General features: G+C 37.9%; 1 protein-coding gene across 1 annotated transcript in view; it reads right to left on the bottom strand.

Annotated features, from left to right (window-relative positions):
- Positions 1-4,693: 4,693 nt before the first annotated feature.
- Positions 4,694-25,294, bottom strand: part of Efcab5 (EF-hand calcium binding domain 5) — a 109,434-nt gene continuing 88,833 nt past the window's right edge. Inside the window, exons 16-19 of the mRNA XM_048793520.1 lie at positions 24,505-24,758; positions 22,418-22,728; positions 21,720-21,816; positions 4,694-5,370 (exon numbers count right to left, since the gene is read on the bottom strand). Coding sequence (XP_048649477.1) covers positions 5,180-5,370; positions 21,720-21,816; positions 22,418-22,728; positions 24,505-24,758 — 853 coding nt within the window. The 3' untranslated portion in view covers positions 4,694-5,179. The remainder of the gene's footprint in view (positions 5,371-21,719; positions 21,817-22,417; positions 22,729-24,504; positions 24,759-25,294) is intronic.

Genomic DNA, 25,294 nt, shown 5'->3' on the forward strand with positions numbered 1-25,294 from the left:
CCCAAAACAAAAAAAAAAAGTAAAGAAAAATCACTTTATGTACAGCGTAAGAAGCTTTCAAAAATATATACTTGTAGTGGACCCAGTGGAGCATGTGACTCAGGAGGCTGAGGCAGGAGGATCGAAAGTTTGAGGCCAGCCTCAGCAACTTAGCAATACTCTGTCTCAAAAAATAAAAAGGGTTGGGGATGTAGCTCAGTGGTAAAGCCCCTCTGGGTTCAATCCCCAGTATCCCCCCCAAAATTTTTATTTATTTATTTATTTATGGCTCCTTTGTGCTATTGTTCCACATTTTCTTCTGTTATGAATTGCAAAATAAATTATTATTATTTTTTAAAAATAGTCAATTATTTAATTAATTTTAGTACTGGGAATTGAACCCATTACTACTGAGTTTTATCTCCAGGCCTTTTTATTTTTTATTTTGGAACAATGTCTTGCTAAGTTGCTGAGGCTGGCCTTGAACTTAGATTCAGTCTTCCCACCTCAGCCTCCCAAGTCCCTGGGATTTTAAGTGTGAACCACCATACTGTTTAAATCTTTTTTAAAAGCAACTTTACTGAGATATAATTCACATACAGTTTACCCATTTAAAGTGTACAAATCAATGGCACATATTCGAGGACTTGTACTGACATCACCACAATCAATTTTAGAATACTTTCAATACCCCCCAAAAGCAAACATGTGCCTGCTGGTCACTTACATTTTCTCCCAAACCCTTCAACCCTAAGCAACCACTAATCTGCTTTATTTCCATAGACTTGAAGTTCTATCAGTTTTTTGTATTTTGAAGTTCCATTACTAGATGTATAAATGCTTAAGATTGTCATGTCTTCTTAATTAATTGACTCTTTTCATTATGAAATAATCTTTTTTATCATATTAATATTCTTTGCTCTGAAATCTACTTGTGTGATATTATTTTAGCTGCTCCAATTTTCTTTTGATCTTAACTTCAGGAAAAGTGAAAAGATGTACAGGAGTGAAAAATTATTGCAATTTACTACATGGCTAAACCCTAAATAGCTTATATAATCATGTTAATGTAAATACTGAATATTGATCTATTTTAACTTAAATGACAGTGTAATAATGGAAAAACGAAGGGAAGTTATGTGTGTGCATGTGTGTGCACGTATGCTAATAGGAAAACACTAAGAAAGGAGCTAAATCTTTATATTGCATACTGGGAGGCTAATAAATATTTCCTAATTTGGTGGGAAAACAATAGCCACACAGCATGTTATTTAGCAATATGGAGGTCAATGTCAAAACTACAGCCCAAATAGGGGTTGGCACACTTTCTGCATGTAGTCAGATAATAAATATCTAGGGCTTTATGGGTCATATGGTCCTGTAAACTGCTCAACTCTGCCCTTAAAGTAGGAAAGTAGCTATAGACAATATGGGCAAGGCTATTCCAATAGAACTTCATTTGCCATAACAGGCAGCTGGCCAGATTTGGCTATTTACTAACACCTGAGCTAAAAGAATCGAAAGTAGTTGAACTTAGAAGAAAAGAAAATAGGGATGAGGTGGGACTAGGAAATGCTCTGGTCTCAACAGATCTTTGCATAATAGGATGCCTCTTTAAACTGTGAACATGTGTTACTTTGCTTAAAATAAAAAGAATCAATAAAGAGTTAAAAAAAAAAAAAAAAAAAAGCCCCTGACAGGACTGTCTGCCTCTTACTTGAAAAGAATGGAGAACTGATTATACAAAATTACTCAGTAGGGAGCCCAATATCCTGGATAATGTGAATTTTTGAATTGCTGTATTGAGTGTATTCTCCCATTGCCTTAAGGATACTGTAATGAACAGCCACTCAGGAACCTCAGCAATTTAGTGAGGCCCTGTTTCAAAATGACTAAAGGGCTGAGGATATAGTTCTGTGGTGGAGCACTCCCTGGATTTAATTCCTAGTACTGAAAAAAAGAGTTGTTGTTCTTCCTTGGCCATGGAAAGCCATGAGTATAAAAGAAAGTGATCTGGAGAGCTCAGACTACACAGTGTCATTTTACTGATATTCTCTGGGGGAAGAGCCAGTACAAAATCCAATTAACCTGCAGCCATGGGGGGTGGGGGTTTGTTCCCCAAAATTATAAAAACAAGAAAACTCAAGACAAGGAAACCCAATAAGACCAGTGATTTCAGTGGTAGGGCAAACTGGCCAATACCAGGAGAGTTAGTGAGCAATGGAGCTCAAAAGTGATGATCTACTTATGCCCTGGGTGTCATCTGATGGGAATGTTCAGTGGAACAGGTGACTCACTGAAATGCATTGTAAATACTGGAGCAAACCGTGCTGCAGAGATATAAGCCACCAGATGGCCTTCTGTGTTATTACCCCGGAGCAGCATGGCAGTGGAGATGACCACCTCTGCCACAATGGGAGACAGAGCCAGGGACGGCTGCTGGCATTCCAGGAGCTACCTGCCTTTTTCTTTGTGACTAGACTTAGGCCACATGGCTACTTTTACTTGCAGGGGAAGCTAATTATTATCACTGTGGAAATACTGCAAGGTTCTGTCTTTTGTTTCCAGATATATGTACTTGTGTCTAGGTCAATAATCATAGAAAGAGAGGACTACATAGCGTTTCCCAGCTTGCCAGGCCCTTGGCTCTTGATCTGCCCTTTGCCATGAACATTTCATAACATGTGTTAAGATGTTTTACACAAATGATAAGATTTATTAATGTGGACATTTAAGGGGTAAGAAATTGAAGAAATAAACAAGGGTATTTTTTCCATTATACATCAGTATAAGTCCTGTCCATCAGAAAAACATTAATGATGGACAGTTTCACAGAAATTTTTATCCATATTTCTTTGTGAGCCCTGTGCTTCTAATCCCAACAAGCAACTTGGGAAAGTGTTTTAAAGGTTGAAGAAATGTGAGATTGTTTGCTTGCTTGTTTTTTAAAGATATAATGGGTGATTGCAAAAGTTAGATTTATTTATTGTGTAAACTTGGGTCCAAGATGAAATTTTTAATCAGCTTATGAACAATCATTGGTAAGTTGGATAATGTAGAAAATACTTTTTTCCACACAATAATTGCTGATGCCTGTCCATCCATTAACCATTTATGTATTATTAATAAAATTACAAGAATAAAATCATAAAAATCCCATTTACCTAGTCAAAATTTTGAAATATATGTAAATATAAGAAACTGATAAAGCTATGACCAGTGTAATAAATGGATTTAGATATAATCTACATTGAAATTTTTGTCAAGTATAACTAACATTCTTCTCAATTAAAAAAAAAATCAGCTCTCTGGGTTGGGATTGTAGCTCAGTGGAAAAGCGCTTGCCTAGCATGTGTGAAGCATTGGGTTCAAGTCTCATCACCACATATAAAAATAAATAAAAGGTCCATCAACAACTAAAAAAAAAAAAAATCAGCTCTTAGTGTTAAAGAATAGTACTTTACTTGAATGATAGTTAAATAAATTCAACCAGTCTGGCTGGTTGGTTACTTAATTTTTAAAAAATACTTATTTTTTATTTGTAGTTGGACGCAATACCTTTATTTTTATATGGTGCTAAGGATCAAACCCAGAGCCTCCCACATGCTAGGCGAGCACTCTACCACTGAGCCATAAGCCTACCTTGGTTACTTAATTTTTAAAGTATTTTCTAAAAGACTGATAGTATAATTGTCAGCCTAATAAGAAATTTGGAAAATGTTAATAAAATGTCTGGGGTGCTAGCAAAGACGATGTACTAAAAATCCTTTTTTTTTTTTTTTTTTTTGAGCAGGCATTGAACCCAGGGGCACTTAAACACTGAGCCACATCCCCAGCTCATTTTACTTTTTTAAATTTTTGAGACAGGAACTGGCTAAGTTGCTGAGGCTAGCCTCAGTTTCCTGAGTTGCTGGGATTTGGGGCATACACCAATGTCCTGGCTCTTTTTAGCTTCTTAACCCACTTCTAAGAATACTAGCTGTTGAGAACTCATTCTTTGTTTTCTCATTTATAAGTTGGAGATAATATCATGATACCTACTTTACAGATTGAGAGGATCAAGTGAGCTAATATGTGAAAATACTTCAAACAGGTTCATGCACCAAAATTTTTATGATATTTGTTACCATTAAGCCAGAGGTCATTTAGTTAATTACCATGATAATGGTTAAAAACAGTATTCTGCAAAATCTTCCCTTCCTCACTGCCTAAAATGCCATTTGTATTCACAGTGAACTCTTAATAAGCTTGTTCTGAAACCATTTGGATGTGTGCTATCAGTTTAATATCTTCAAGAACACTGTTCCTAGAAATGTTGCAAATCTCCTAAAATGCCCTCCTCCAAATATGAAATAGGCTGACAGGTTAAAACAGGGCATGAGATCATCCAAGAGATGAGAACTGGTAATAACACTGCCATCTTATCAGAAAAGGTTAAAAAGAGACCTCCAATCTCCAATTTTAAGATGTTTAGAACATATTACATTTTGTCAACCTAATAAAGTAAATAAAATTTAATTTCCAAAAATTTTATTAAAAATGGAATCTTTCATCAGATATCTTATTGCAAAGATGAAATCTCACAGCATAGCAGTAAAGTTTGCTTTAATAACAAGCTTTAAGCAAAAACAAATTATTTTTGTAGTTCTCAAACTTGAGAGGTTTATGTCATTTAAAAAGAAATGCTATTTTCTTTTTTGCCATGAATCATGGACAAACATTTTTCCACAAGAATTTTTGCTCATTAAAAAAGAAAAGGGGAGGGGGAAGAGGTAGCATTCAATTAAGTCTTTGAAAAATTAGAAAAACAATTTCAAGTCCAGTTCTTAAAATCTTTATTTGGTTCCCTTTTGATGTAAAAACTGCCATTTTTTCCTAAGTTGTCCCTTAAAACATATTAAAAGTAACCACCCAATCATCTGTAGTAGTTTCATGGTATACACAAAGTTCAAATGAAAAGGGAACTTTCAAATATATTCTATGATGTACTAAAATACTTTTGATTATGGCTACATTAACTGGATATTTTTTAGATAAAATTTCTCCTTAGGTAGTACTTCTGGATTTAGAAAATGCTGAGGTAAATGTCTAGGAGCAGAATATGTCTATGTGGCACTTCTTTCCCAGTTGAAAATATTTTATAGTTACACTGAACATGAATGACCAATATATTCTAAATCCAGTACCATTTCCATTAACATTATTTCTTTGGCAAAGGTTCCCCAGGCATTTTTGCATACCTACTGCTGTTAGACTTGGAGGGCAATGGAGGTATAATAGCATTATTAACTTTTTTGCTTAGTTGCATAAGAGCTAAAGAGACGTGTATCCAGTGATACAGAAGTTCAATGACGGTATTACCAAATTTCCATACTTCAATTCGGGAATGACCTGCATCAAGGAAAAAAAAAAAACCCAAGTTAGTGTGACTAGGTTTGTAATTTTATAATTAAAATGATTAAATTCCAATACTATGATTAAAGTTCATTAGATACATTTGGAGTCAAAATCATAGCAAAATCTTACTTAAATATGTAATTACAAGAATATGGATAGATACATTTTGATATATACAGACAAAGGAATACTTCACAGCAACAGTTAACAATTAAAGAAACATTAATAGACAGCTCAATCTCAAAAACATATTGAGCCCAAAAAGTCATAGAATATTATGTAATTTGTATATAATTTAAGAAGTTTAAAAATCTGTAAAACAGTATTGTTTATAAGTTCACAAGGATGTAGAAAAAAAGAAATCATGCATGAAACTGATAAATACCAAATTCATAATAGTGTAATGAGAAAAGAACAAGATCAGGGAGAGAGAGAGAGCATCAACTGTTCCTATGTTTTCTATCTTTAAAACTGACTCAAACATGGCATAAAGTTAAGGTTGGGTATAGAATATAGCTTTGTAATAATTACACAGGTATTAGTCCCTAATTAAAAATTATTTTTAAATATACAGTTACTCTTCACAGATTTTTAAAGTTGTTAAATTGAAAATTATTAAACTGCCATTCATAAAAAATATTTTTTCTAGGAGTCAATAACTAATATTCAGACAGAATGGTCCAGTGGAAAGAGTATGTACTTTAGATTTGAGCAAATCTGGATTCCAATTTTGATTCTACTCCAACTAATTCTGTGACCCTAAGCAGGTCATTTAATTGTTCTAAACCTAAGTTTCTTTTTCTGAAAAATTGGAGTAGTACCTCAGGATTTTTATGAGGATTAATAAGAAAATATATACAAAGATCTATCACAGAGGTATCTCCCACTCCCAGGTCTGTTTTATTTTCATTATTCATAGTAGTTAACTCAGTATCTAAACCAATAAATAATTGCTTATTGAATTGAATAAACCATTAAATGTACTTCTAATTAAGAGCTTTAAATATAAGGTCTTCTATCTCATAACTTATCTATAATAATGACAATTACCCATTAGGATTTAAAAACAGAACACTTTATTTCCCTGTCTTCTACCAATACAAAGAACAAGTTTCCCTAAATTAGGTTTAGCTTTCCTATAGTTATGAAGGTACTATTACAACAAAAGTTACAATATATGAAAAGAAAGGGACATAAAATGTGGAAAACGTTCATAAGTCTCCATTTTTATCTGAAGCTGACTTTAAAACGTGAGTTCAATTAATTTTCAAAGATTCCTTTTTCACACACACATGCAGGCACTGTCTTTCCTCATTGAATTGTAAGTGTTCAATAAATGTTGAGTTGAAATAACATTACAGAATAATTTAATTTGGTTTTTCAAATACTAAAAATTTTTCCAGATTAGAGCTCAATAACATTAATGACAATTATGAATAAAAACAAAACCAGATGCTAGTCATGAAAGCACATTAAAAATATCTGATACATTTCATTTAATGGGCAATATTAGACCAATCAAAATACATACTTGAAATATTTAGGGTGCATTTGTAATAACTGATCTTTCTTTGTACTAATTAGCTTCTTGGAAACTTTATAAGGTAATGCTACAGGTTTCTAAAGATTACTTTGATCACCTTAATGTTTGAATGTTATGATTAAAGTTCACCGTTTGACACTCCTAAAACCAGTCCTGATTTTCCAGATAAAACAGCTCTGCTGCTCCCCACAGCTTTATTCTACCTTTCCTGAATCCGCATTAAGAGCTTTGTTCCACCCATGTCGGCCTCATAGTTCAACATCCAAATGAACAGATCCCTGTCTACAGCCATTATGAAGCTTTTTGCTATCTTCATGGTGATTTAAGGACATGCTGATGGGGAGAGAGGTCGCTCCCTTTCACAAGCCCCGGTTGCTTATTTCCTGTCTTATTGTTGCCAGAGACAAAGCTCTGAACCCATTGGGAGGTGGTTCTTGTTTCCTGTCTTTTCCAGAGATTGATGCCTTAACAACGGGCTCTAATGATTCTCTAAGGATGCCTCCTGCGCGCTCCCCCTTGACGGTTGAGCGCTATTGCCCTCTTGTGGTGGTTAGGTGACAGCTCTTTGCATGTTGGCAGAGACAGCTTATTCGCACAAACTTAGAAATTCTTTCACGCAGATATATTACTTTTATTTCTTTTATAATCATAAAAGATTAAGGGAGTTTTTGCTTTTCCTTGGCAAAGATTATAGTAAGTATTTAAAAAATAATTATCTTTTAATTATAGGCGGACACATATCTTTATTTTATTTTTATGTGGTACTGATGATCAAACTCAGTGCTTCATGAGTGCTAGGCAAGCGCTCTAGCCACAATCCCAGCCCCTATAGTAAATATTTTAATACATCCAAGCTATAAAGATTTCTAGGTCAAACCTTTGAATCTGTTCAGGGATCCATTCAGAAAACTTTTATTATAGTATTTTTGCAGGTTTTAGTTTAATCAAAGTTTTAATTGCATAGGGAATTTATTATGCTGGAAACACTAGGTTATAAAAAGGATGTTTTAAGATTAAAACTCCATTTATGAATTACTGCATTAACACTGGATTAATTAATTTAAATCCTTTGGGGATTATAGACAATTAGCAAAAATGGGCAAAGCAAAAAGAATGAAGTATGTAAGCTTCAGGTTTGAAAGCTAGTTTGTAACTGCTCCTTTCAACTACCAACTAACTCATCAGCAGCAGCTTTTCTTGAATGCTCCTCTCCTTCATCATTAGTTCTTTTAGTTTTAGTTCTTTTATTTCCATTGATTTACATGCCATAAAACACTCAACATTAATGCTGCACTCAATGAGGGGAAGGTCCATACAATAATATATGTGTATGCAAATTTCAATAGTTTTTATGTAGGCAAGGAACTTATGTTTGCCATGGAAGCTGACCACTTAATCTGTTTCTGTTAATTTAATGTGGTCCCAAACCCACTGTATGGTGCTGCCTCCCAGGCTTATCAGGAAAAGAATCAAAGTTAAATGGGGGAGGTAAAAACACATTTTTCTTGAGTTTATCAAAGTTTGGGTGGAAGTTTGTTCCAAGATGAATACTGAATTCTTGCAGGGTACATTAGTTTCATTCCTATTGCAGGCATAATTTCAATAATATCACATGTACTGGCTTTTTTTCCTGAGGTAGCCATAAATCAAAAGTGTCGATTGAAATCAGTGTAATTTATCTTTACAAAAATTCATAGTTTAGCCAGGCACAGTGGTGCATACCTGTGTAATTCCAGCAACTTGGGGAGGTTGAGGCAGGAGGATCATAGCTTCAAGACCAACCTGGGCAACTTAGCAAGATCCTCTCTCAAAACAAAAAAAAATAGAAAGGGCTGGGTTATCTCAGTGGTAGAATTCCCCCAGGTTCAATCCCCAGTACCACATGCACACACACAAAATTTATAGTTTAATGCAGTGACTTTCAAATTTTTGATGATGTACTTTACTTCTTCAAGTAACAAATGTTGACCACATACCCCAAAATATGATTTAAAAAAATTTGTAGATGGACAGAATGCCTTTATTTTATTTATTTATTTTTATTTTTATGTGGTGCTGGGGATCAAACCCAGTACCTCACACACTCTGGGCAAGCACTCTGCCACCAAGCTACAGCCCCAGCCCCTTGCATATATATTTGTTTGTTTATTTATTTTAATTTGGAGGGAGTACTGGGAATTGAACCTAGGTGTGCTTAGCCATTGAGCCACATCCCCAGCCCTTTTTAAAAATTTGCATTTTGAGACAGTTTCTTAGTAAGTTGCTTAGGGTCTCACTAAGTTGTTGAAGCTGGCCTTGAACTTGCAATCCTCCTGCCTCAGCCCTGAGTTACTAGGATTACAGGCACCACCAATCTGGGGATTGATTCCAGGGCCTTGTAACGTGCTAGGCAGATACTCTACTGCTGAGCTACCTCTACAGCTTTATTTAAAGAATTTTAAAAATAAATATAAATTATACTCTGATGAAATAAAACTATTATGAACAAAAGTCCAATGATATTATGTTTGCATATGATATTATTTTTGCATTTCAAAGATAACATTTTTCAAAATTTTTAGACACTGCCACTTCACTTTGGAGACCACCAACTCAAAATATGAAATAGATAATCCTTTTCTAGATGATTAATGTGCATTCAGTTTTGCTCCCTTCTAAAATCCTACTAAGACTGATGTAAAAAATATCACAAGGATGAGGAGATCAGGAAAAGAGGAACACCAATATTTTGCTCCTACTCCTGTCTTCTCAGAGCCACAACCACCTCCTCTCCCATCCTCACACTATCAGATGATCCTGCTTCCAACTTCATCGTAAAAGCTGAAGCAATAGAAGACAACCTCCACAGTCTCACCAGCACATTTACCCACTTATTCCCTTCTGCACCACTTACTCTATCCTGATCCTGTAATCATAAACCAATTCCTCAATTGGTGCACCAGATGTAAGTAGTTGTACAATTCATTGTCCAAACCAGTACACATTTTTTTTTGTGGGGGAGGGGGGGGGACCAGGGATTGAACCCAGGGTGCTTAGCCACTGAACTTCATCCCCAGCCCTTTTAAAAATATTTTACTTAGAGGCAGGGTCTTGCTGAGTTACTTAGGGCCTCACTAAGTTGCTGAGGCTGACTTTGAACTTGTAATCCTCTTGCCTCAGCCTCCTGAGCTACTGGGATTACAGGCATGTGCCACTGCACCTGGCCCAAACTGGTACACTTGAGAGAGTACTAAATGAACAGGTCACCAGGACAATGAGCAAGAATTGAAACCGTCTGAAGGTAACCAGATTCCACCCTCCCTCATCTGCTTGAAGACATTACTTCAGGAGTTCTGTATCTCCAACATTGTCAACTTCTTGCTTTCCACAGGATTATTCCCAACAGAATCAAACCTGCTGTTATCTCTCTCATTTTCAAAACAAAACTTCTTTGACCCCATTTCTCTTCCCAGTTATTGCACCATTTATTTGTTTCCTTTTGTGGCAAGACATTTTAAAAAGTTGTCTCTACTTAGTCTTCTCTCCTCCTTTTGCAAACCCTCTATTTACCAAAGAATCTGAATTTCAGCCTAGAACTTTCTCCAAAATCCCAGATTTATTTATCTATATATTCACATCTCTACTTGGATATCTAATAGACACCTTAAACTCCGCATGTCAAAATCTGCATACTGCCAGGCATGGTGGCACATGCCTGTAATCTTAGTGGCTTGGGAGGCTGAGGCAGGAGGATCAAAAGTTCAAAGCCAGCCTCAGCAAAAGTGAGGTGCTAAGCAACTCAGTGAGACCCTATCTCTAAATAAAATACAAAATAGGGCTGGGGATGTGGCTCAGTGGTTAAGTGACCCTGAGTTCAATGCAGTAACCCCCCATCCCCATGCAAAAAAATATTTGCATATATCATCCTCCCCCACCAAAGCCTGCCTCACCTACAGTGTTCTCCATCACGGTTGATGGCGACTCCTTTCTTCCAAACCATGGAGTCAAGCTTGGCCCTTCTGTTTCTTTCTCATTCCACATCCAAACTGTCAAGATATATTTTGGCTTGAGACTTCTCATAGACACTGTTTAAAATATGATCTTTTCATCATCTCCACTGGTACCATGTCATCTGAATTCCTACAGCAACTCCTCTAATTGTTCTCTCTGATCCCCAAAGTACCTTTTCACTATAGCAGCAGAGTGATCCTTTTGAAACATAGGTCAAGTCATGACATTCCTCTCCTTAAAACCCTACAATGATTCCACTTCTCAATTAAAGTAAAAGACAAGATATTGTGGTAGTTTTTGAGGCCCTAATTGATTTAGCTCCCAATTACCTTCTGACCTCATCTCCTATTTACCTCCTTCTTTTCATTCTGCTCCAGATGCAATGACATCCTTCCTAAGATTTGAACACACTCCTTATTCCTACCTGAGGGCCTTTGCATTGGCTGTGTTCTCTGTCTGGAATATTCTTTCCACAAGTATCTCTATCTAGCTGATTCCCTTACTTTCTTCAAATCTCTGCTTAAATCTCACCTTCCCCTTATACCCAGTCCCGGGAATAGAACACAGGGATGCTCTACCACTGAGCTATATCCTCAGCCCTTTTTATTTTTCATTTTGAGACAGGGTCTTGCTAAGTTGCTGAGGCTGGCCTCAAACTTGTGAACCTCCTGCCTCGGCCTCCAGAGTTGCTATGATTATAGATGTGCACCATGGTGCCTGGTTAAATCTTGCCTTCTTGATGAGGTCTATGTGTCTACTCAAGTTTGCACTGCCTAGCATGCACAAAGCCATGGGGTTGGTTACCAGTACCACAAAAAATTTTTTAAAAACTTTCCTGCTCATGCCTCTTCTCTGCCTTCCACCCATGCACTCCACTGCCTTGCCCTGCTTTTTTTCATCAGCACTTATTTTCTACCTTAGAATATAACTTATTTATCTAGTATGTTGATTATTTATTCTCTACCCTCCTTTTTCAGAATGTAAGTTTCTTGTGAGCAGGGAGGTTGGTCTGTTTTGTTTATCACTATACCTCAAGAGCCTAAAATAGGACTGGCACGTAGTTAGCATTAAAGACTTTTTGTTGAGTAAAGGAGGCAGCAACAAAATTTTGGAAGTGAAAAGCAGAGGAAGGGATGATATCTGATAGCATTCAGGAGAAAAACAGGATTTTATTTTATTTTTATTTAATTATTTAAGTACTGGGGATTGAACCCAGGGGTGCTCTATCACTGAGCTAGATCCCCAAGTTTCTTAGGGTCTTGATAAGTTGCTGAGGCTAACCTCCTACCTCAGCTTCCCAAGGCACTGGGATTACAGGCATGTGCCACCATGCTTGGCAAAACAGGATTTTTTTTTTAAACCTGCTCTTACTTCTTTTCTTTTTTTAAAAAAACTCTTTTTTCTTAATATTTGTTTTTTAGGTGTAGATGGACACAACACAATGCCTTTATTTGTATGTGGTGCTGAGGATCGAACTCGGGTCCTGCCCGTGCTAGAGGAGCACTCTACCACTGAGCCACAGTCCCAGCCCCCAAAACAGGATTTTTAAATCAGCACTATAAAAAAAGCTTCCATCCAATCCTGACCCATAATTCTCAAAATGGTCAGGAGGGTTTGTTGAAGTTGTCCAGGAAAGAGTTAAATCCTTAAAAAATCCTCCCCACATCACCCCTTCCCAACTCTAGAAATTTATTTCTCAGAGGGGATAACATAGAAAGCCTATGAACTGGGGGACACCAGACACAGATAAGAGAGAGAGGACAAGGCTAAAAAATGGGGAGAGTATGAGTATGTATACTGAATACTAAGGTCCTGTAGGCTTCCACATTGTGACAGATTTCCTCTCCAGGCAGCGTACTGTAAGAATCTTCTCAAGAGGCTGATCGCCCAAGATAAAGAACCCAGAGATAAAGATGCTGGAGGTTCCCCACAAGGTCCTCTGGATAATCCCAGTGAAACTTAATTAACAACCCCCCACCCTCCACCATCAGAGCGTTCAGCTTTTTCTTTAGTCTCTTCACTCTAAAATATAAACAACACCTGAAGGAAAACCTCTAGCAGGAGACACACAGACCTAAACACTAAAGCAGAAAGAAAGAGGAGGAATGACAGAGAGAAGATAATTTCGAGAAAAAATTATCATTCAGTCCTGAGAAAGATAAGATGAAGCATAAACAAGATGCTGTAGAAACCAATTATATAGAGAACAACCACCTAAGGTAGGGGTGTATCTCAGTGGTAGAGCACTTGCCTAGCACACTTTAGATACTGGAAGCACTGAAAAAAAAAAAAACACTGAAATTAAAACTTGCAGAAACAGTCTCTTTTCATCATCTTGGAGCCTGTGGAGGCCACTGGGAACAGGACTTCTAAAAGGCAAATATGTCTGGAAGGCTGGTTTGAGGCCATGTTCGCTGGCTATCAGCAGTGTCTCTAGAATCAAAGGAAGTATATACAACTCGTCTTAAAATTGAAGGTGTTTATCCCTGAGATGAAACTGAATTCTACTTGGACATGAAATATCCTTATGTGTACAAAACAAACAGTGATTCTTGGCAGCAAACCAAACCAGAGTAATCTGGATAAAGGGAACTTGTACCATTGGAGTATGGAGTATGGTTAGTGCCCAGTTCTGAAGTTACCTTCCTGTTAAAGCCATTAGACACAGAATCTGTGTGAAGCTGTACCATTCAAGGATTTAAACTAATGAAAAGTAAATAAAAGTGGATTTGTGCGCTCTCTCTCTCTCTCTCTCTCTCTCTCTCTCTATATATATATATATATATATATATATATATAGTTGTAGTTGGACACAACACCTTTATTTCACTTATTTATTTTTATGTGGTGCTGAGGATTGAACCCAGGGTCTCGCACGTGCAAGGCAAGCGCTCTACTGCTGACCCACAACCCCAGCCCCTGGATTTGTGCTCCTGTAAAAAAAAAAAAAAATGCAGAAACAAACAAACAAACAAACAAAAATCAATAGAATTAGAAAACAAGAATTTCTCAGGAATTGAATAAAAAAGACAAAAAGATGGAAAGGTGTGTGTGTGTGTGTGTGTGCTGCATGCACTTATTTATTTATTTATTTATTTTGCAGTGCTAGGGATAGAACTCAGGGCCTGATGCATGCTAAGTTAGTGCTCTACCATTGAACTACACCCTAGACAAGAAAGTAGAATTTTTAATACTGAATCTAGGAAATTTAATGGCCAAATAATAAGAATTGCAAAGAAAGCAGGACAGGGCCACCATCATCCCATAGGTTGCCTTTGTGTACATAAGAGAAAGGCAACTATCCTCAGTGAATGCACTCTGGGCACAGCTTGGTGAGCAGAAAAAGATGTGTGAAGGAAAGGATGCGGCTCCTTGAAGCAGACATAGCTTCAAGCAATGGCACATTGTTTATTGAGTGTGAAGATACTCATCCAGGACTTCAAGACCTGAATTTCATGATTGAAAAGACCCATCAGCAAGATCAACGGATGAAAATAGACAAAAACCAAGTCATATCATTATGAAATTTCACAACCTTAGGGATTAAGAGGTGATCACACAGTCTGGGGGGGGGGAAAAAAGACCACATGCACAGAATCAGAAATCAGAAAGGCTACAGATTTCTAAACAATAATCTTGAAAGTTAGAAGATAATGGAGCTATTTCTACAAAACATTAAAAGAGTTACTATGTGACCCAACAATTCCACTCCTCACGTATATGCCCAAGAGAACGGAATACATATCCTTACATAAAATTTGTAAACAGATGTTCATAGCAGCATATTCATAGTAGCCCCGAAATGAAAACAACCCACAGATCTATCAACTGAAAAATAGATAAACAGTATATAGTATATCCATATAAGAGATAATTAAGGGCTGGGGTTGTGGGTCAGTGGTAGAGCACTTGCCTAGCACGTGTGAGGCACTGGGTTTAATTCTCAGCACTGTATAATAAAATAAATAAAATAAAGGTCCATTGACAACTAAAAACAGTTCAAAAAAGAGATAACCAAGCCATAAGTAAGAAATGAAGTACTGATATGAGCTAGAACAGAAATAGACTTTGAAAGCATACTAAGTGAAAGAAGCCAGACTCAAAAGGCCAAATGTATGATTCCATTTATACAAAATGTTCAGAAGAAGCAAATCCAGAAGACACAGAAGACAGATTAGTGGTTGCCAGGGAACAGAGGGAGAGGAGAAGGGAATGAGCACTACTGGGTATAGAGTTTCTTTTTGGAGTGATGAAAATGTCATAGAATTAGATAGTGGTGATGATTGTGCAACTTTGGGTCTATATTCAAAACCACAAAATTGCATACTTCAAAATGGTGAAATTTATGTTATGTGACTTATATCTCAATTTTTAAAAATGAAAATGGAGTAATGACTTCAAAATCATATTCCCCAGAAAAATGCAAATCATGTATAAGGATTGAATAAAAACATTTCAGACATAAAATGTCTCAAAAATTTACCATGCATGTACTCTTTCTCAGGAAACAACTGTTGGAGATGAACTACTTCAAAACAAAGGAATAAATAAAAAATGATCTACGAGAATGGCAAAGTAAATTCCTCTGATAGTTTCACAATGAATCTCAGGAAGGTAGCTAACAGCTGATCTAATGGTAGGGAAAGACTTCAGATAGAAAAAGAAGTGAGCTCTCTGGAAGAGTTGACTTTGGGAAAAAAATTAAATTGAAACTAAAAATTACCTGCTTAACTGTCGTTATAGAAAATCATACAAATAAAATAAGAAAAGTGATGGAAATTATCAAGCAGTACAGGTCAGGTTCAGTAATCACTCATGTAATTCCAATGACTTGGGAAGCTGAGGCAGGATGATCACAAGTTTGAGACTAGCCTAGGCAATTTAGCAAGATCTTGTCTCAAAAAAATAAAAAATAAAAAGGGGCTGGAGATGTAGCTAAGTGGTAGAGCACCCTTGAGTTTAGTCCCTAGTACTGTGAAAACAAAATAAGACACAGAAACACAAAGAAATCTAAGACATTTAAAAATAAAATTATTGGGGCTGGAGTTATGGCTCAGTGGTAGAGCAAGGCCCTGGGTTCGATCCTCAGCACCACATATAAATAAACAAACAAACAAACAAATAAATAAGTAAAGGTATTGTGTACAACTACCAAAAATAAATATTAAAAAATAATAAAAATAAAATTATTTACTTCAGGAAAAATCAACAGTAAAAAATGATCAAAATATAGTACATTGGGCTCAGTGATGCACACCTGTAATCCCAGGGGCTCAGGAGGCTGAGGCAGGAAGACTGCAAGTTCAAGATCAGTCTTAGCAATTTTGTGAGGCCCTGAGCAACTTAGTGAGACTCTGTCTCAAAAAATATAATAAAATAAAAGGTTAAGGATATACAGCACCTCTGGGTTTAATCCTCAGTACAAAAAGACAAAACAAGATATAGTACAATGCTCAGCTGTAGATAACACTTGCACAAGGAAAATCATACAAACATTGCATTTTAATTTAATCCCAAATTAAATGGTACATTGGGAATATGGGGTAAGAGAATGATGGTATACCAGAAGGAAACCCTCATCTGGGACAACAGGAAATGAATTAGTAAGGTTTAAAATTGGTGACTCAATGTGTGCATAATATTAGAAATAGACTTGCAAATACCAGAATAAGCAATAATACCAAAAAGGATTGCCTCTTGGGAGGGGATCTGAGGAGAGTGAGAAGTGATGGACTAGTTGCTTTTAAAATGTTTTACTTTTAAAATGTTTATGTGAACTTTTGAAGTATTTTAATAAAAATATACAATTTAAAAATTGTTTTGCTATAAAAGATTGTTTTAACATCCACTAAAGTGAAAAAAAAGAGGGTTACGTTAAGTAGAAAAATGTTCTCATTAAACTAATTTTAAAAGCTTTTAATCAGATGTCCAAGCAGCAGTGATATTACCTAGACAATTAAAACCATTTTCAGTTGTTCCTCTTAACTACTGTTGGAAAGCTTCGAAATTTAAAATCAAAAGGAGTGATAAGGAATAGAAAGGTATTTGCTGCTTTAATTTTCTTTTGTTTTTCCTCTGAATAACTTTGAACTAAAAATGGAAGGGCTCTGCATCCATGGGAAATGTGTCCCCCAAACTCTTTCTGAATAGTGTATAAGTACATGTCTAATATCTTAGCTAAAAGAACTCTAGAAGAGATTTTGTCTAGGACAAAGGGAATCTTTTCTTCCTAGTAAAGAACCAAGCTACATCTCCAGACTTTTTTTTTTTTTTTTTGAGTCAGGATCTTGCTAAGTTGCTGAGAGGCTGGTCTCAAATTTATAATCTTCCTGCCTCAGCCTCTCAAGTCACTGGGATTACAGGAGTGCACCACTATGCCCAGCAAAGGGATTCTTTTCTAAAACTGAACTGATATTTCCTCTTCCATAGCCTGCAACCGATGAGCAGCCTATAGAGGGCATACCCTGGGCTCTCTGTTAAATCCAGGTCTAGCTGTGATGGCAGCTCTATTCTAACAAGGAAGAGTCAATAATTCCCAAAAGATGCTACCACCCATGATGGTTAGGTTCAAAGAGATGATAGAGAACTGTGATTGAATGTAAGCCAGCATTAGTATATGTTCAAGTTAATAGTGAAGAACAATATTGATATCTTGTCCATTTCACTCTCACCCAGTTTAAAGTATCAGGCACGTCCTCAGAGTTCCAGATTGGGGTTCAGTGCTGTATTTCTATTTGTTATTCCTCAATTATTGGTAAGCTGTTGTAAAAAGTTCCTGTCTAATCCTCAGCAGTACAGTGAAAACGAAGGAAAGAGTTGTGTCCGACTTTGAAATGGAGGGGGAGGGAACTAGAACCACCTAATTGCAGTAGCAATTATGGAAAAATCTCCTGGGGAAGGGGAATCTTGGACAAGAGTTAACTAGGACTGGGAGTCCAGCACTCCTTTCCCTAATGGCAAGGAATCCCCCTCCATTGTCCCTTTGGGAGGATCACGGTAGTGTTTTGTTGAAGAAGCCAGTGGGTTTCTTCATAGATGATGATAGCGCTGAGGCTTTGATTGCCTTGGCAGAGGAGGACCCTTGGGACTCCTGTACAAGGGGCAGAGGGCCTGGGAAGCTTCTGGCAAGACCAGTGTCGACATGAGAGTGATTCTAGGCATAATTGCAATGAGGGCTAGTTCTAGGGATAGCCTCTAGGTCTGAGAATATTTCCTGTCAGACTATAATACTCCAAACCTCCTGGAGTGGGGATAGGGGACAGATCTGGGGTACCCTACATAAAGACCAGGTGAGGCTGGCAGCAGAGGTCCAAAGTGGAATGACTTTTGAGAAGGTGGTCAGGTCTTTTACCTAGGACTCCAGGTAAAAGAGACCAACTACTAGAAGTCCCTGAGGCAGAGAGACAGAGGATAGCAGGTTATTGATGTGCTCCTAAACGCCCAGATGCCCAGAAGTGGCCACTGGAGTCACAGGGTATCCCTCAGGGAAGTCAGCAGCATTCATATCCAATGATTTAACCTTGGGAAGCCAGGACTGCTGAACAAACTGCCCACTGCTCCTTCATAGATGACTGCCTCAATCTAAAGTCAGGGCACAACTGCCTAGAGTTTCACCAGAATACCAAATATCCACTTCTCCAACTAGGGTAAAGTGGATTAGAGTTGGCAACAGAAACCCTTAGACAGTATGAGTGTACTACCAGCTTTAATTCTATGCTTTGGATAAAAATCATTAGTTTAGAAAGCTTGGTGGGTGGGTTAGGAGCTCTGCTATGTAGTCTAGCAGTCCCTTCCTTTCCAGGCAGAAACCTACAAATACTGTTGGTGGCATTTCATGCTGGGCGGGGTCATTGAGTAAAGACCTTACTAAAAGCTGCTAGAAGGCCATGTAAACATTGCGCAATAACAGATTGCCCTTCTAAAAGACTCCTCTCCTTCTGGCACAAACAGAAAGACACTCCAGAGCTCCTCTCTCTTCCCCCAAACAGGAAGGTTAGATTTTTCTGATATAATTGCATCTGAAGCAGAGGAACTGGAATGGGGGTGGGGGCTATGAACTTTCTCATTGCTGCTGGATTGCGTGATAACACTACAGGCTGGATGGTGGTGGAGCTGTTCTGGGTGAGTGCTGTTCTGTTAACTGCAGTAATTCCTACCACCTGAGGGCACTGTTGGAACGCAGAAAATGGTGGAGAAAGTTGGTACCAAGGCTTCTCAGAATCAGCTAGGATAGTTCAAAGTGGGAGCAAACAGAGAAACAGAAATTTGCATGTGTTCTGACTCAAAGGAATGATATAAGAAAACGCAAGGTAGTTCTTGTAGGCGAATCAGCAGCAGGGCCCAAGGAGATTCTCTTGAGGCATTGGTACATTGCCATAAAAGGTGCCCTTGAGCTCTCCTATAGTTAGCTGGAGATGGGCATATTAAGGGCTGAGATACTACTCCTGTTAACACCTCTAACCTGGAGACTGGAGAGTTATGCTCCTCTCTGACAGAGGGAATGGATTGGACATTGGTGGGTGCCTGAGTCCTTGCCCAAGGAGGGGAACATTACTCTCAGAGGACACAAGGAACCTTAGCAGCAGGAGCTGGTTCTAGGTCAAGGGGTTGGCAGGTTGGTGGGAACCAAATTGGAGTATGGACTCAGGGAGAATATAAACTAGACAAGCTGGTCACACCTGGGGGGAGGTGCTGGGGCTCATGGCAGGTGCTAAATGCATTCCAAAAAGAAGAGCTCAACTAGGTGGGGCTGAGTCTGGGATTTAGACATGCCAGAATCACTGACATAGAAAACATTTCTTCTAGACTTGCCTCTGTGAATAGTAAACAAGTACAGAATGAATATATAGAAGTATACAATGAATAAGCATTCATTTTTTTAATATTTATTTTTTAGCCGTAGTTAGACACAGCACCTTTATTATATTTATTTATTTTTATGTGGTGCTGAGGATCAAACCCAGTGCCTCACACATGCTAGGCAAGCACTGTACCACTGAGCCACAATCCCAGCCCTCCCTCAGTGTCATTTTGACAATATTCAAGTGGGAAGAGACTCCTCATAGGCATGAATAGTAGGTAATGAGAAGAGCAGTGTCCTCTTGGAGGCTGGTTATTACATTTAACTTTTTTTAAAAATATTTTTTAGGGGGGCTGGGGATGTGGCTCAAGCGGTAGCGCGTTCGCCTGGCATGTGTGCTGCCCAGGTTCGATCCTCAGCACCACATACAAACAAAGATGTTGTGTCCGCCGAGAACTAAAAAATAAATATTAAAAAATTCTCTCTCTCTCTCTCTCTCTCTCTCTCTCTCCCACTCTCTCTTTAAAAAAAAAAAATATTTTTTAGTTGTAGTTGGACACAATGTCTTTATTTATTTTTATGTGGTGCTGAGGATCGAACCCAGGGCCTCACATGGGCTAGGTGAGTGCTCCAAACCTGAACCACAACCCCAGTCCCTAAGCCTTCATTTTTGTTGGTGTTGTTATGGATTCCCATGACTAGCACCTTAGAAGTTATACATCTAACACCTATGAAATTAGAAGCTCCCATGAATGAATTGAATTACAGTGGAAGCACCATTTCAAATAGGAATTCTAAACTTGATTCACATCACTCATGGTCACATTATTTCATGTTAATTTTTATGTGAATCTCAAGTTCTCCCCTATTCTCTAGCACTCCTGAACTGCTAGAAGCATCTCACCTTCCCATGCTAGATGATATCCCTCACATCCATCCACCTGGTTCACTACTCCACCACCCCTGTGCTGTGGATGCCCACAGGCTGAGGAGTGTGGCCATCCTTCCTGGATTGCCTTTTCCCTCCTCTTCTCCTAGGAATCTCTCTGGTTTTGAGCCTCTGAGCCTAATAAATACATTACAGAAACCTCTGATGTGGTCTGGAGTCTACACAGAGAGAAGGAGAAGGGGAAGAGGTGGAGAAGGACAGGGTTAGGGAGTGATTTCTACAGAGCCATTTTCCCAATTAATGATTAACTTTTCATAAGTAACAAAGAGGAAGAAAACTTTACATGCATTTGTGACTGGTTCACTCACATCCATGGCCTGAGTTGTCTGGTGAGGTAATACATATCAGTGGAGGAACAGCATGTATTTACACATTTACTTAGATGTGGCCAAAGAGCTTGTCATCTTCTCCAACCTGAGAGTCTTGCTGCTCTGCAGTCCTGCTGATTCTCTTCCTCAATATAGACTAATGATCTATTATTTTATTCAATTCTTTATTAAAGCTAAAGATACTAACTAGCCTTTTGGCTAAATGTTCCTGTCCTCACTGCAGCCTCTATTCATTTTCTTTTTTTAATTTTTAGTTGTATATGGACACAATATATATCTTTCCTCACATGTTTTAGGCAAGAGCTCTACCACTGAGCTACAACTCCAGCCCATCTTTTCTTTCTTTCATTTCTTTTTTTTTTTAAGACAGAGTCTTATCATGTTGCCCAGGCTGGTCTTCTGGATTCAAGTGACCCTCCTACCTCAGCCTCCTACATAGTTAGGATGCCTGGCTTTGCTTTTTTTTTTTTTTTTTAAATGAACAATGCACATGTAGTCAATAAGTGAGAAATAGATGCACTTTTGAATTCTCATATGTGTGGAATAGACAGTCTTTGGGAGGGAATACAGTAGATTATAAACAGTATCCCTCCTTTTAGAAAACTTATAGTCATAACTTTTCTCCTAAAAATTCAATTTATAAACTACTTGCTTTACTCTAATAAAAACTGTTAATTACAATATGGTTTATTATTCTTGGCATAGATTTTAAACTGATTAAAGGAAATTTACCTTTGATATATTTATTAATGAGCTGTACGTTGACTTCCACATGGCTAGCAGTTGGATCAAAGGAACAAATACTCTCCACTAAATATTTGTTAACAAACTGTGAACAAAGAACAAAAGAAAAGGAATGGGATCAACAGCAAGTTCACCAGCCCAGTTCACCAGTTTACATAATTCTATTTACAAAAAATTTAAAATGGGTGCAACTAATCTACGGTGTTAGAAGTCAAGATCATGGTTACCTTTCCTAGGGTGTATGGGTTGGTGGGTAGAGATTATGGGAAAGGATCCAAAGGAGAGTTTAGGGGATGTCAGTAATGTTCTGTTTCTTTCTCTCATTCATTTTTTTTTTTCAATCAGGGATTGAACCCAGGGTGCTTTACCACTGAGCCACATTCCCAGCCCTTTTTAGTTTTTATTTTGAGACAGGGTCTCACTGAGTTGCTTAGGGTCTCACTAAGTTTCTGAGGGCTGGCTTTGAACTCACAATCCTCCTGCCTTAGTCTCCCAAGCTGATGGGATTACAGGTGTGGGCCATGGCACCCGGCATATTCTGTTTCTTGATGCATCTATTACATGGATGTGTTCATTGTGTGAATAATCTTGCATTTGTATACTTATAAGTTGTGTTATTATGATTTGTACACCCAAATCTGTGCAGGTTATTATTCAATAAAAATAGTGATTTTAAGAAAACGTACAAGTTTATCCTTATCCCAATCTTCTGATTCAGATTCAGATTCAGATTCACTTGCAGGTTCAGATTCCAAATCTGTATGAAAGAATAAGATAACTCCCTTCAGGATGTCATGCACTAGGTTTACGTGGGCTTTCAACTCCTTGGCCTTGCTGTCTTTAGAAGACGTTGTCTCTATCTGAGTATTATGATCGTAGAGCAACAGTGTCACAAAGTCCATGGAACTAAGTAGTTTGAGGCATGCCTGCAGTTCCTGCAGCATGATTCGGAAAAAGATAATTCCTGCTCGTTGGACTTCCCCAACTTTTTCCATCTCTGAAAGAAGAGAATGACATTGATGACATCACACATTGATGTTGAGTCCCATACATTGCTTTTCCCTAGGATTATAAGCCTATTTCAGGGCTGGGGTTGTGGCTCAGCGGTAGAGCACTTGCCTAATATGTGTGAAGCCCTGGGTTCGAGCCTCAGCACCACATATAAATAAATAAAGATATTGTGTCCAACTACAACTAAAAAAAAAAGCCTATTTCAGTAAACATCATTTTCCTCAGGAAAAAGACCATGTCCCATGTTTTATTTTATTTTATTTTTTTTGCAGAATTGGAGATTAAACCCAAGGACTCATGCATGTTAGCATGCTAGGCAAGTCCTCTATCACTGTATATCCCCAGATCTTTTCATTTTTTATTTTGAGACAGGATCTCACTAAGTTGCCTTGAACTTGTGATCTTTCTGCCTCAGCCTCCTGAGTCTCTGGGATTAAAGGTATGCATCACCTGGCTCATGTCATATGATTTTAAACTATCTTAGTCTCTCTGTACATGAAATCAAAAGAAATATGGAATTATGCCTGGAAGGAGGCTTTGAGAAAAGGCAAAACCTTGAGTTTCAGAGTTAGACATTTAGTTTTTTAAAAAATATTTTTTAGTTGTCAATGGACCTTTATTTAATTTATTTATATGTGTTGCTGAGGATCAAACCCAGTGCTTCATACACGCTAGGCAAGTGCTCTACCACTGAGCCACAATCCCAGCCCCTAGACCCTTAGTTTTAATGCATTCTTTCTCTCTACTTGTACCATTGTCTCTTTGAGTATCCTTTTCCTCTTTTGTGAGAATGAAGCTAATCCTATTTCCCTGGTGAGCTGTGGGAATTAAATGAAATAACATACAGAAAAATGCTCAGTCTCACTCTTTACACAGAGTGAACACTCAAAGACACGAGTTTTCTTTCTTCTTCTTCTCCTCTTCCTTTATGATGGGGTCTCACTATGTTTCTCAGTCTGGTCTTGAATCTAGGCTCAAATGATCCTTCTGCCTCAGCCTTCCAATTGGCTGGGATTACAAGTGTTTGCCACCACACTTGGCTTTCTTCTCTTTTCTTAACATACTATGTAATGGCTAACAACCTTTCCACTTAATCCCACATAGTGTTATACTAATTCATTCTTGCCGAAGGTTTCCATGCCTCTTTCTTGCCCTCCTCTCTAACCTAGTATTATGCTCAGATAGTGAGTGTGAAGTCACAAGAACTGGGTCTAGTCTTGGCTCTGCCACTAGCTTGCTATTGGACCTTAGGCAATATATTTTTGTGAGCTTTAGATCCTGCATCTGTCAAATGAGATGTTCTGATTGGATAATGCTGTGTAATGTCTTGGAAAGAGAACCCAATCCAGCCTTTCCAATTTATTGTTTCCTTTCTTTGAACTTCATTTCCCTCACCTGTAAAATGGGTCCTCACCATTTACTTTATAAGGTTATGGTAAGGATTAAATGAAAAAACACATTTAAAGTGTCAACACATGACAGGGCATTTGATAAAGCTAGTTCCATCTTTCCTTTATGAGTCCTTCCAGTTCTAAAATTGTATACTTCTAACCAAAGATAATGTGATTCCATTCCTTTTGCTTTAACTTATAAACACTACTCTTCAGGCTAAGACTGCATAAGGGAATTCATTTCACCTGGAAAAACCTACATATTGAAACAATTCATTTTAGAAACTTCATCCTTCATCACATTGCCTGTGATTTCCCCCAAACTTAAGATTGCCTGTGATTTCCCCCATGAATCCAGACCTTCATAATACCTAAGACAATGTTTTTCTTTATCTCTCCGGAGAATTCTCCTAGTATTTCATAGCAGGCAGCTTGGATCACCTTCATCATTTTCTGTAGATCTTTATATTCTTGATAGAACAACATCCTGGTCTGGCCAATGTTAACATCAAGGGCTCCCAGAGCCTCTCCTGTTCTCTCACGAAGGGGAATTACTATATGGGTTTCTCCACGGGCAGAGGCCAGAACAACTTCTGAACTGTCTGTACACTTGAAGAGGAAATCTCTGAAGCTAAATCCAAAGAAGTACAAGGATATTAAAATCAGCCTATTCACATCATTCCGCTCAAACATACTGAATTACTCTCTTGTACCCACCTCACTGCCACCATACCAGTCCTGGTTGCTGTTTCATATGCATAGAATGCTGCATCCCTCAATTTCACATGGTTCTGTCCTTCAGTTCAACTCGGCTCAAACGTCCTCTCAGCATGAAAGCCTTCCTTGATTATCTGATCTAACTAAAGTAGTAGCACCGGGACACTCTGCATCATGATGCTCTGCTTCATTATCTTTTGCCTTGTACATGGGAGGCAAGCACTCTACCAACTGAGGTATATCCCCAGCCCCATCTGCTTCATTATCTTTATCATATAGGAAATTAGTCTTATCTGAGGGTGTACAGTGTTTTGTTTACTTATCTTGGCCAATATGTATTAGTTGAATGCGGGAAGGAAAGATGAGTGTGTTAGGTCAGGTTCCCTAGAAGCAAAACCTGTGAAAGGATGCTAATGCAAGTAATTTACCAAGGGAGTGCTTTTG

This window comes from Marmota marmota, unplaced genomic scaffold (genome assembly GCF_001458135.2).
Source record: "Marmota marmota marmota unplaced genomic scaffold, marMar, whole genome shotgun sequence".
Taxonomy (NCBI): domain Eukaryota; kingdom Metazoa; phylum Chordata; class Mammalia; order Rodentia; family Sciuridae; genus Marmota; species Marmota marmota.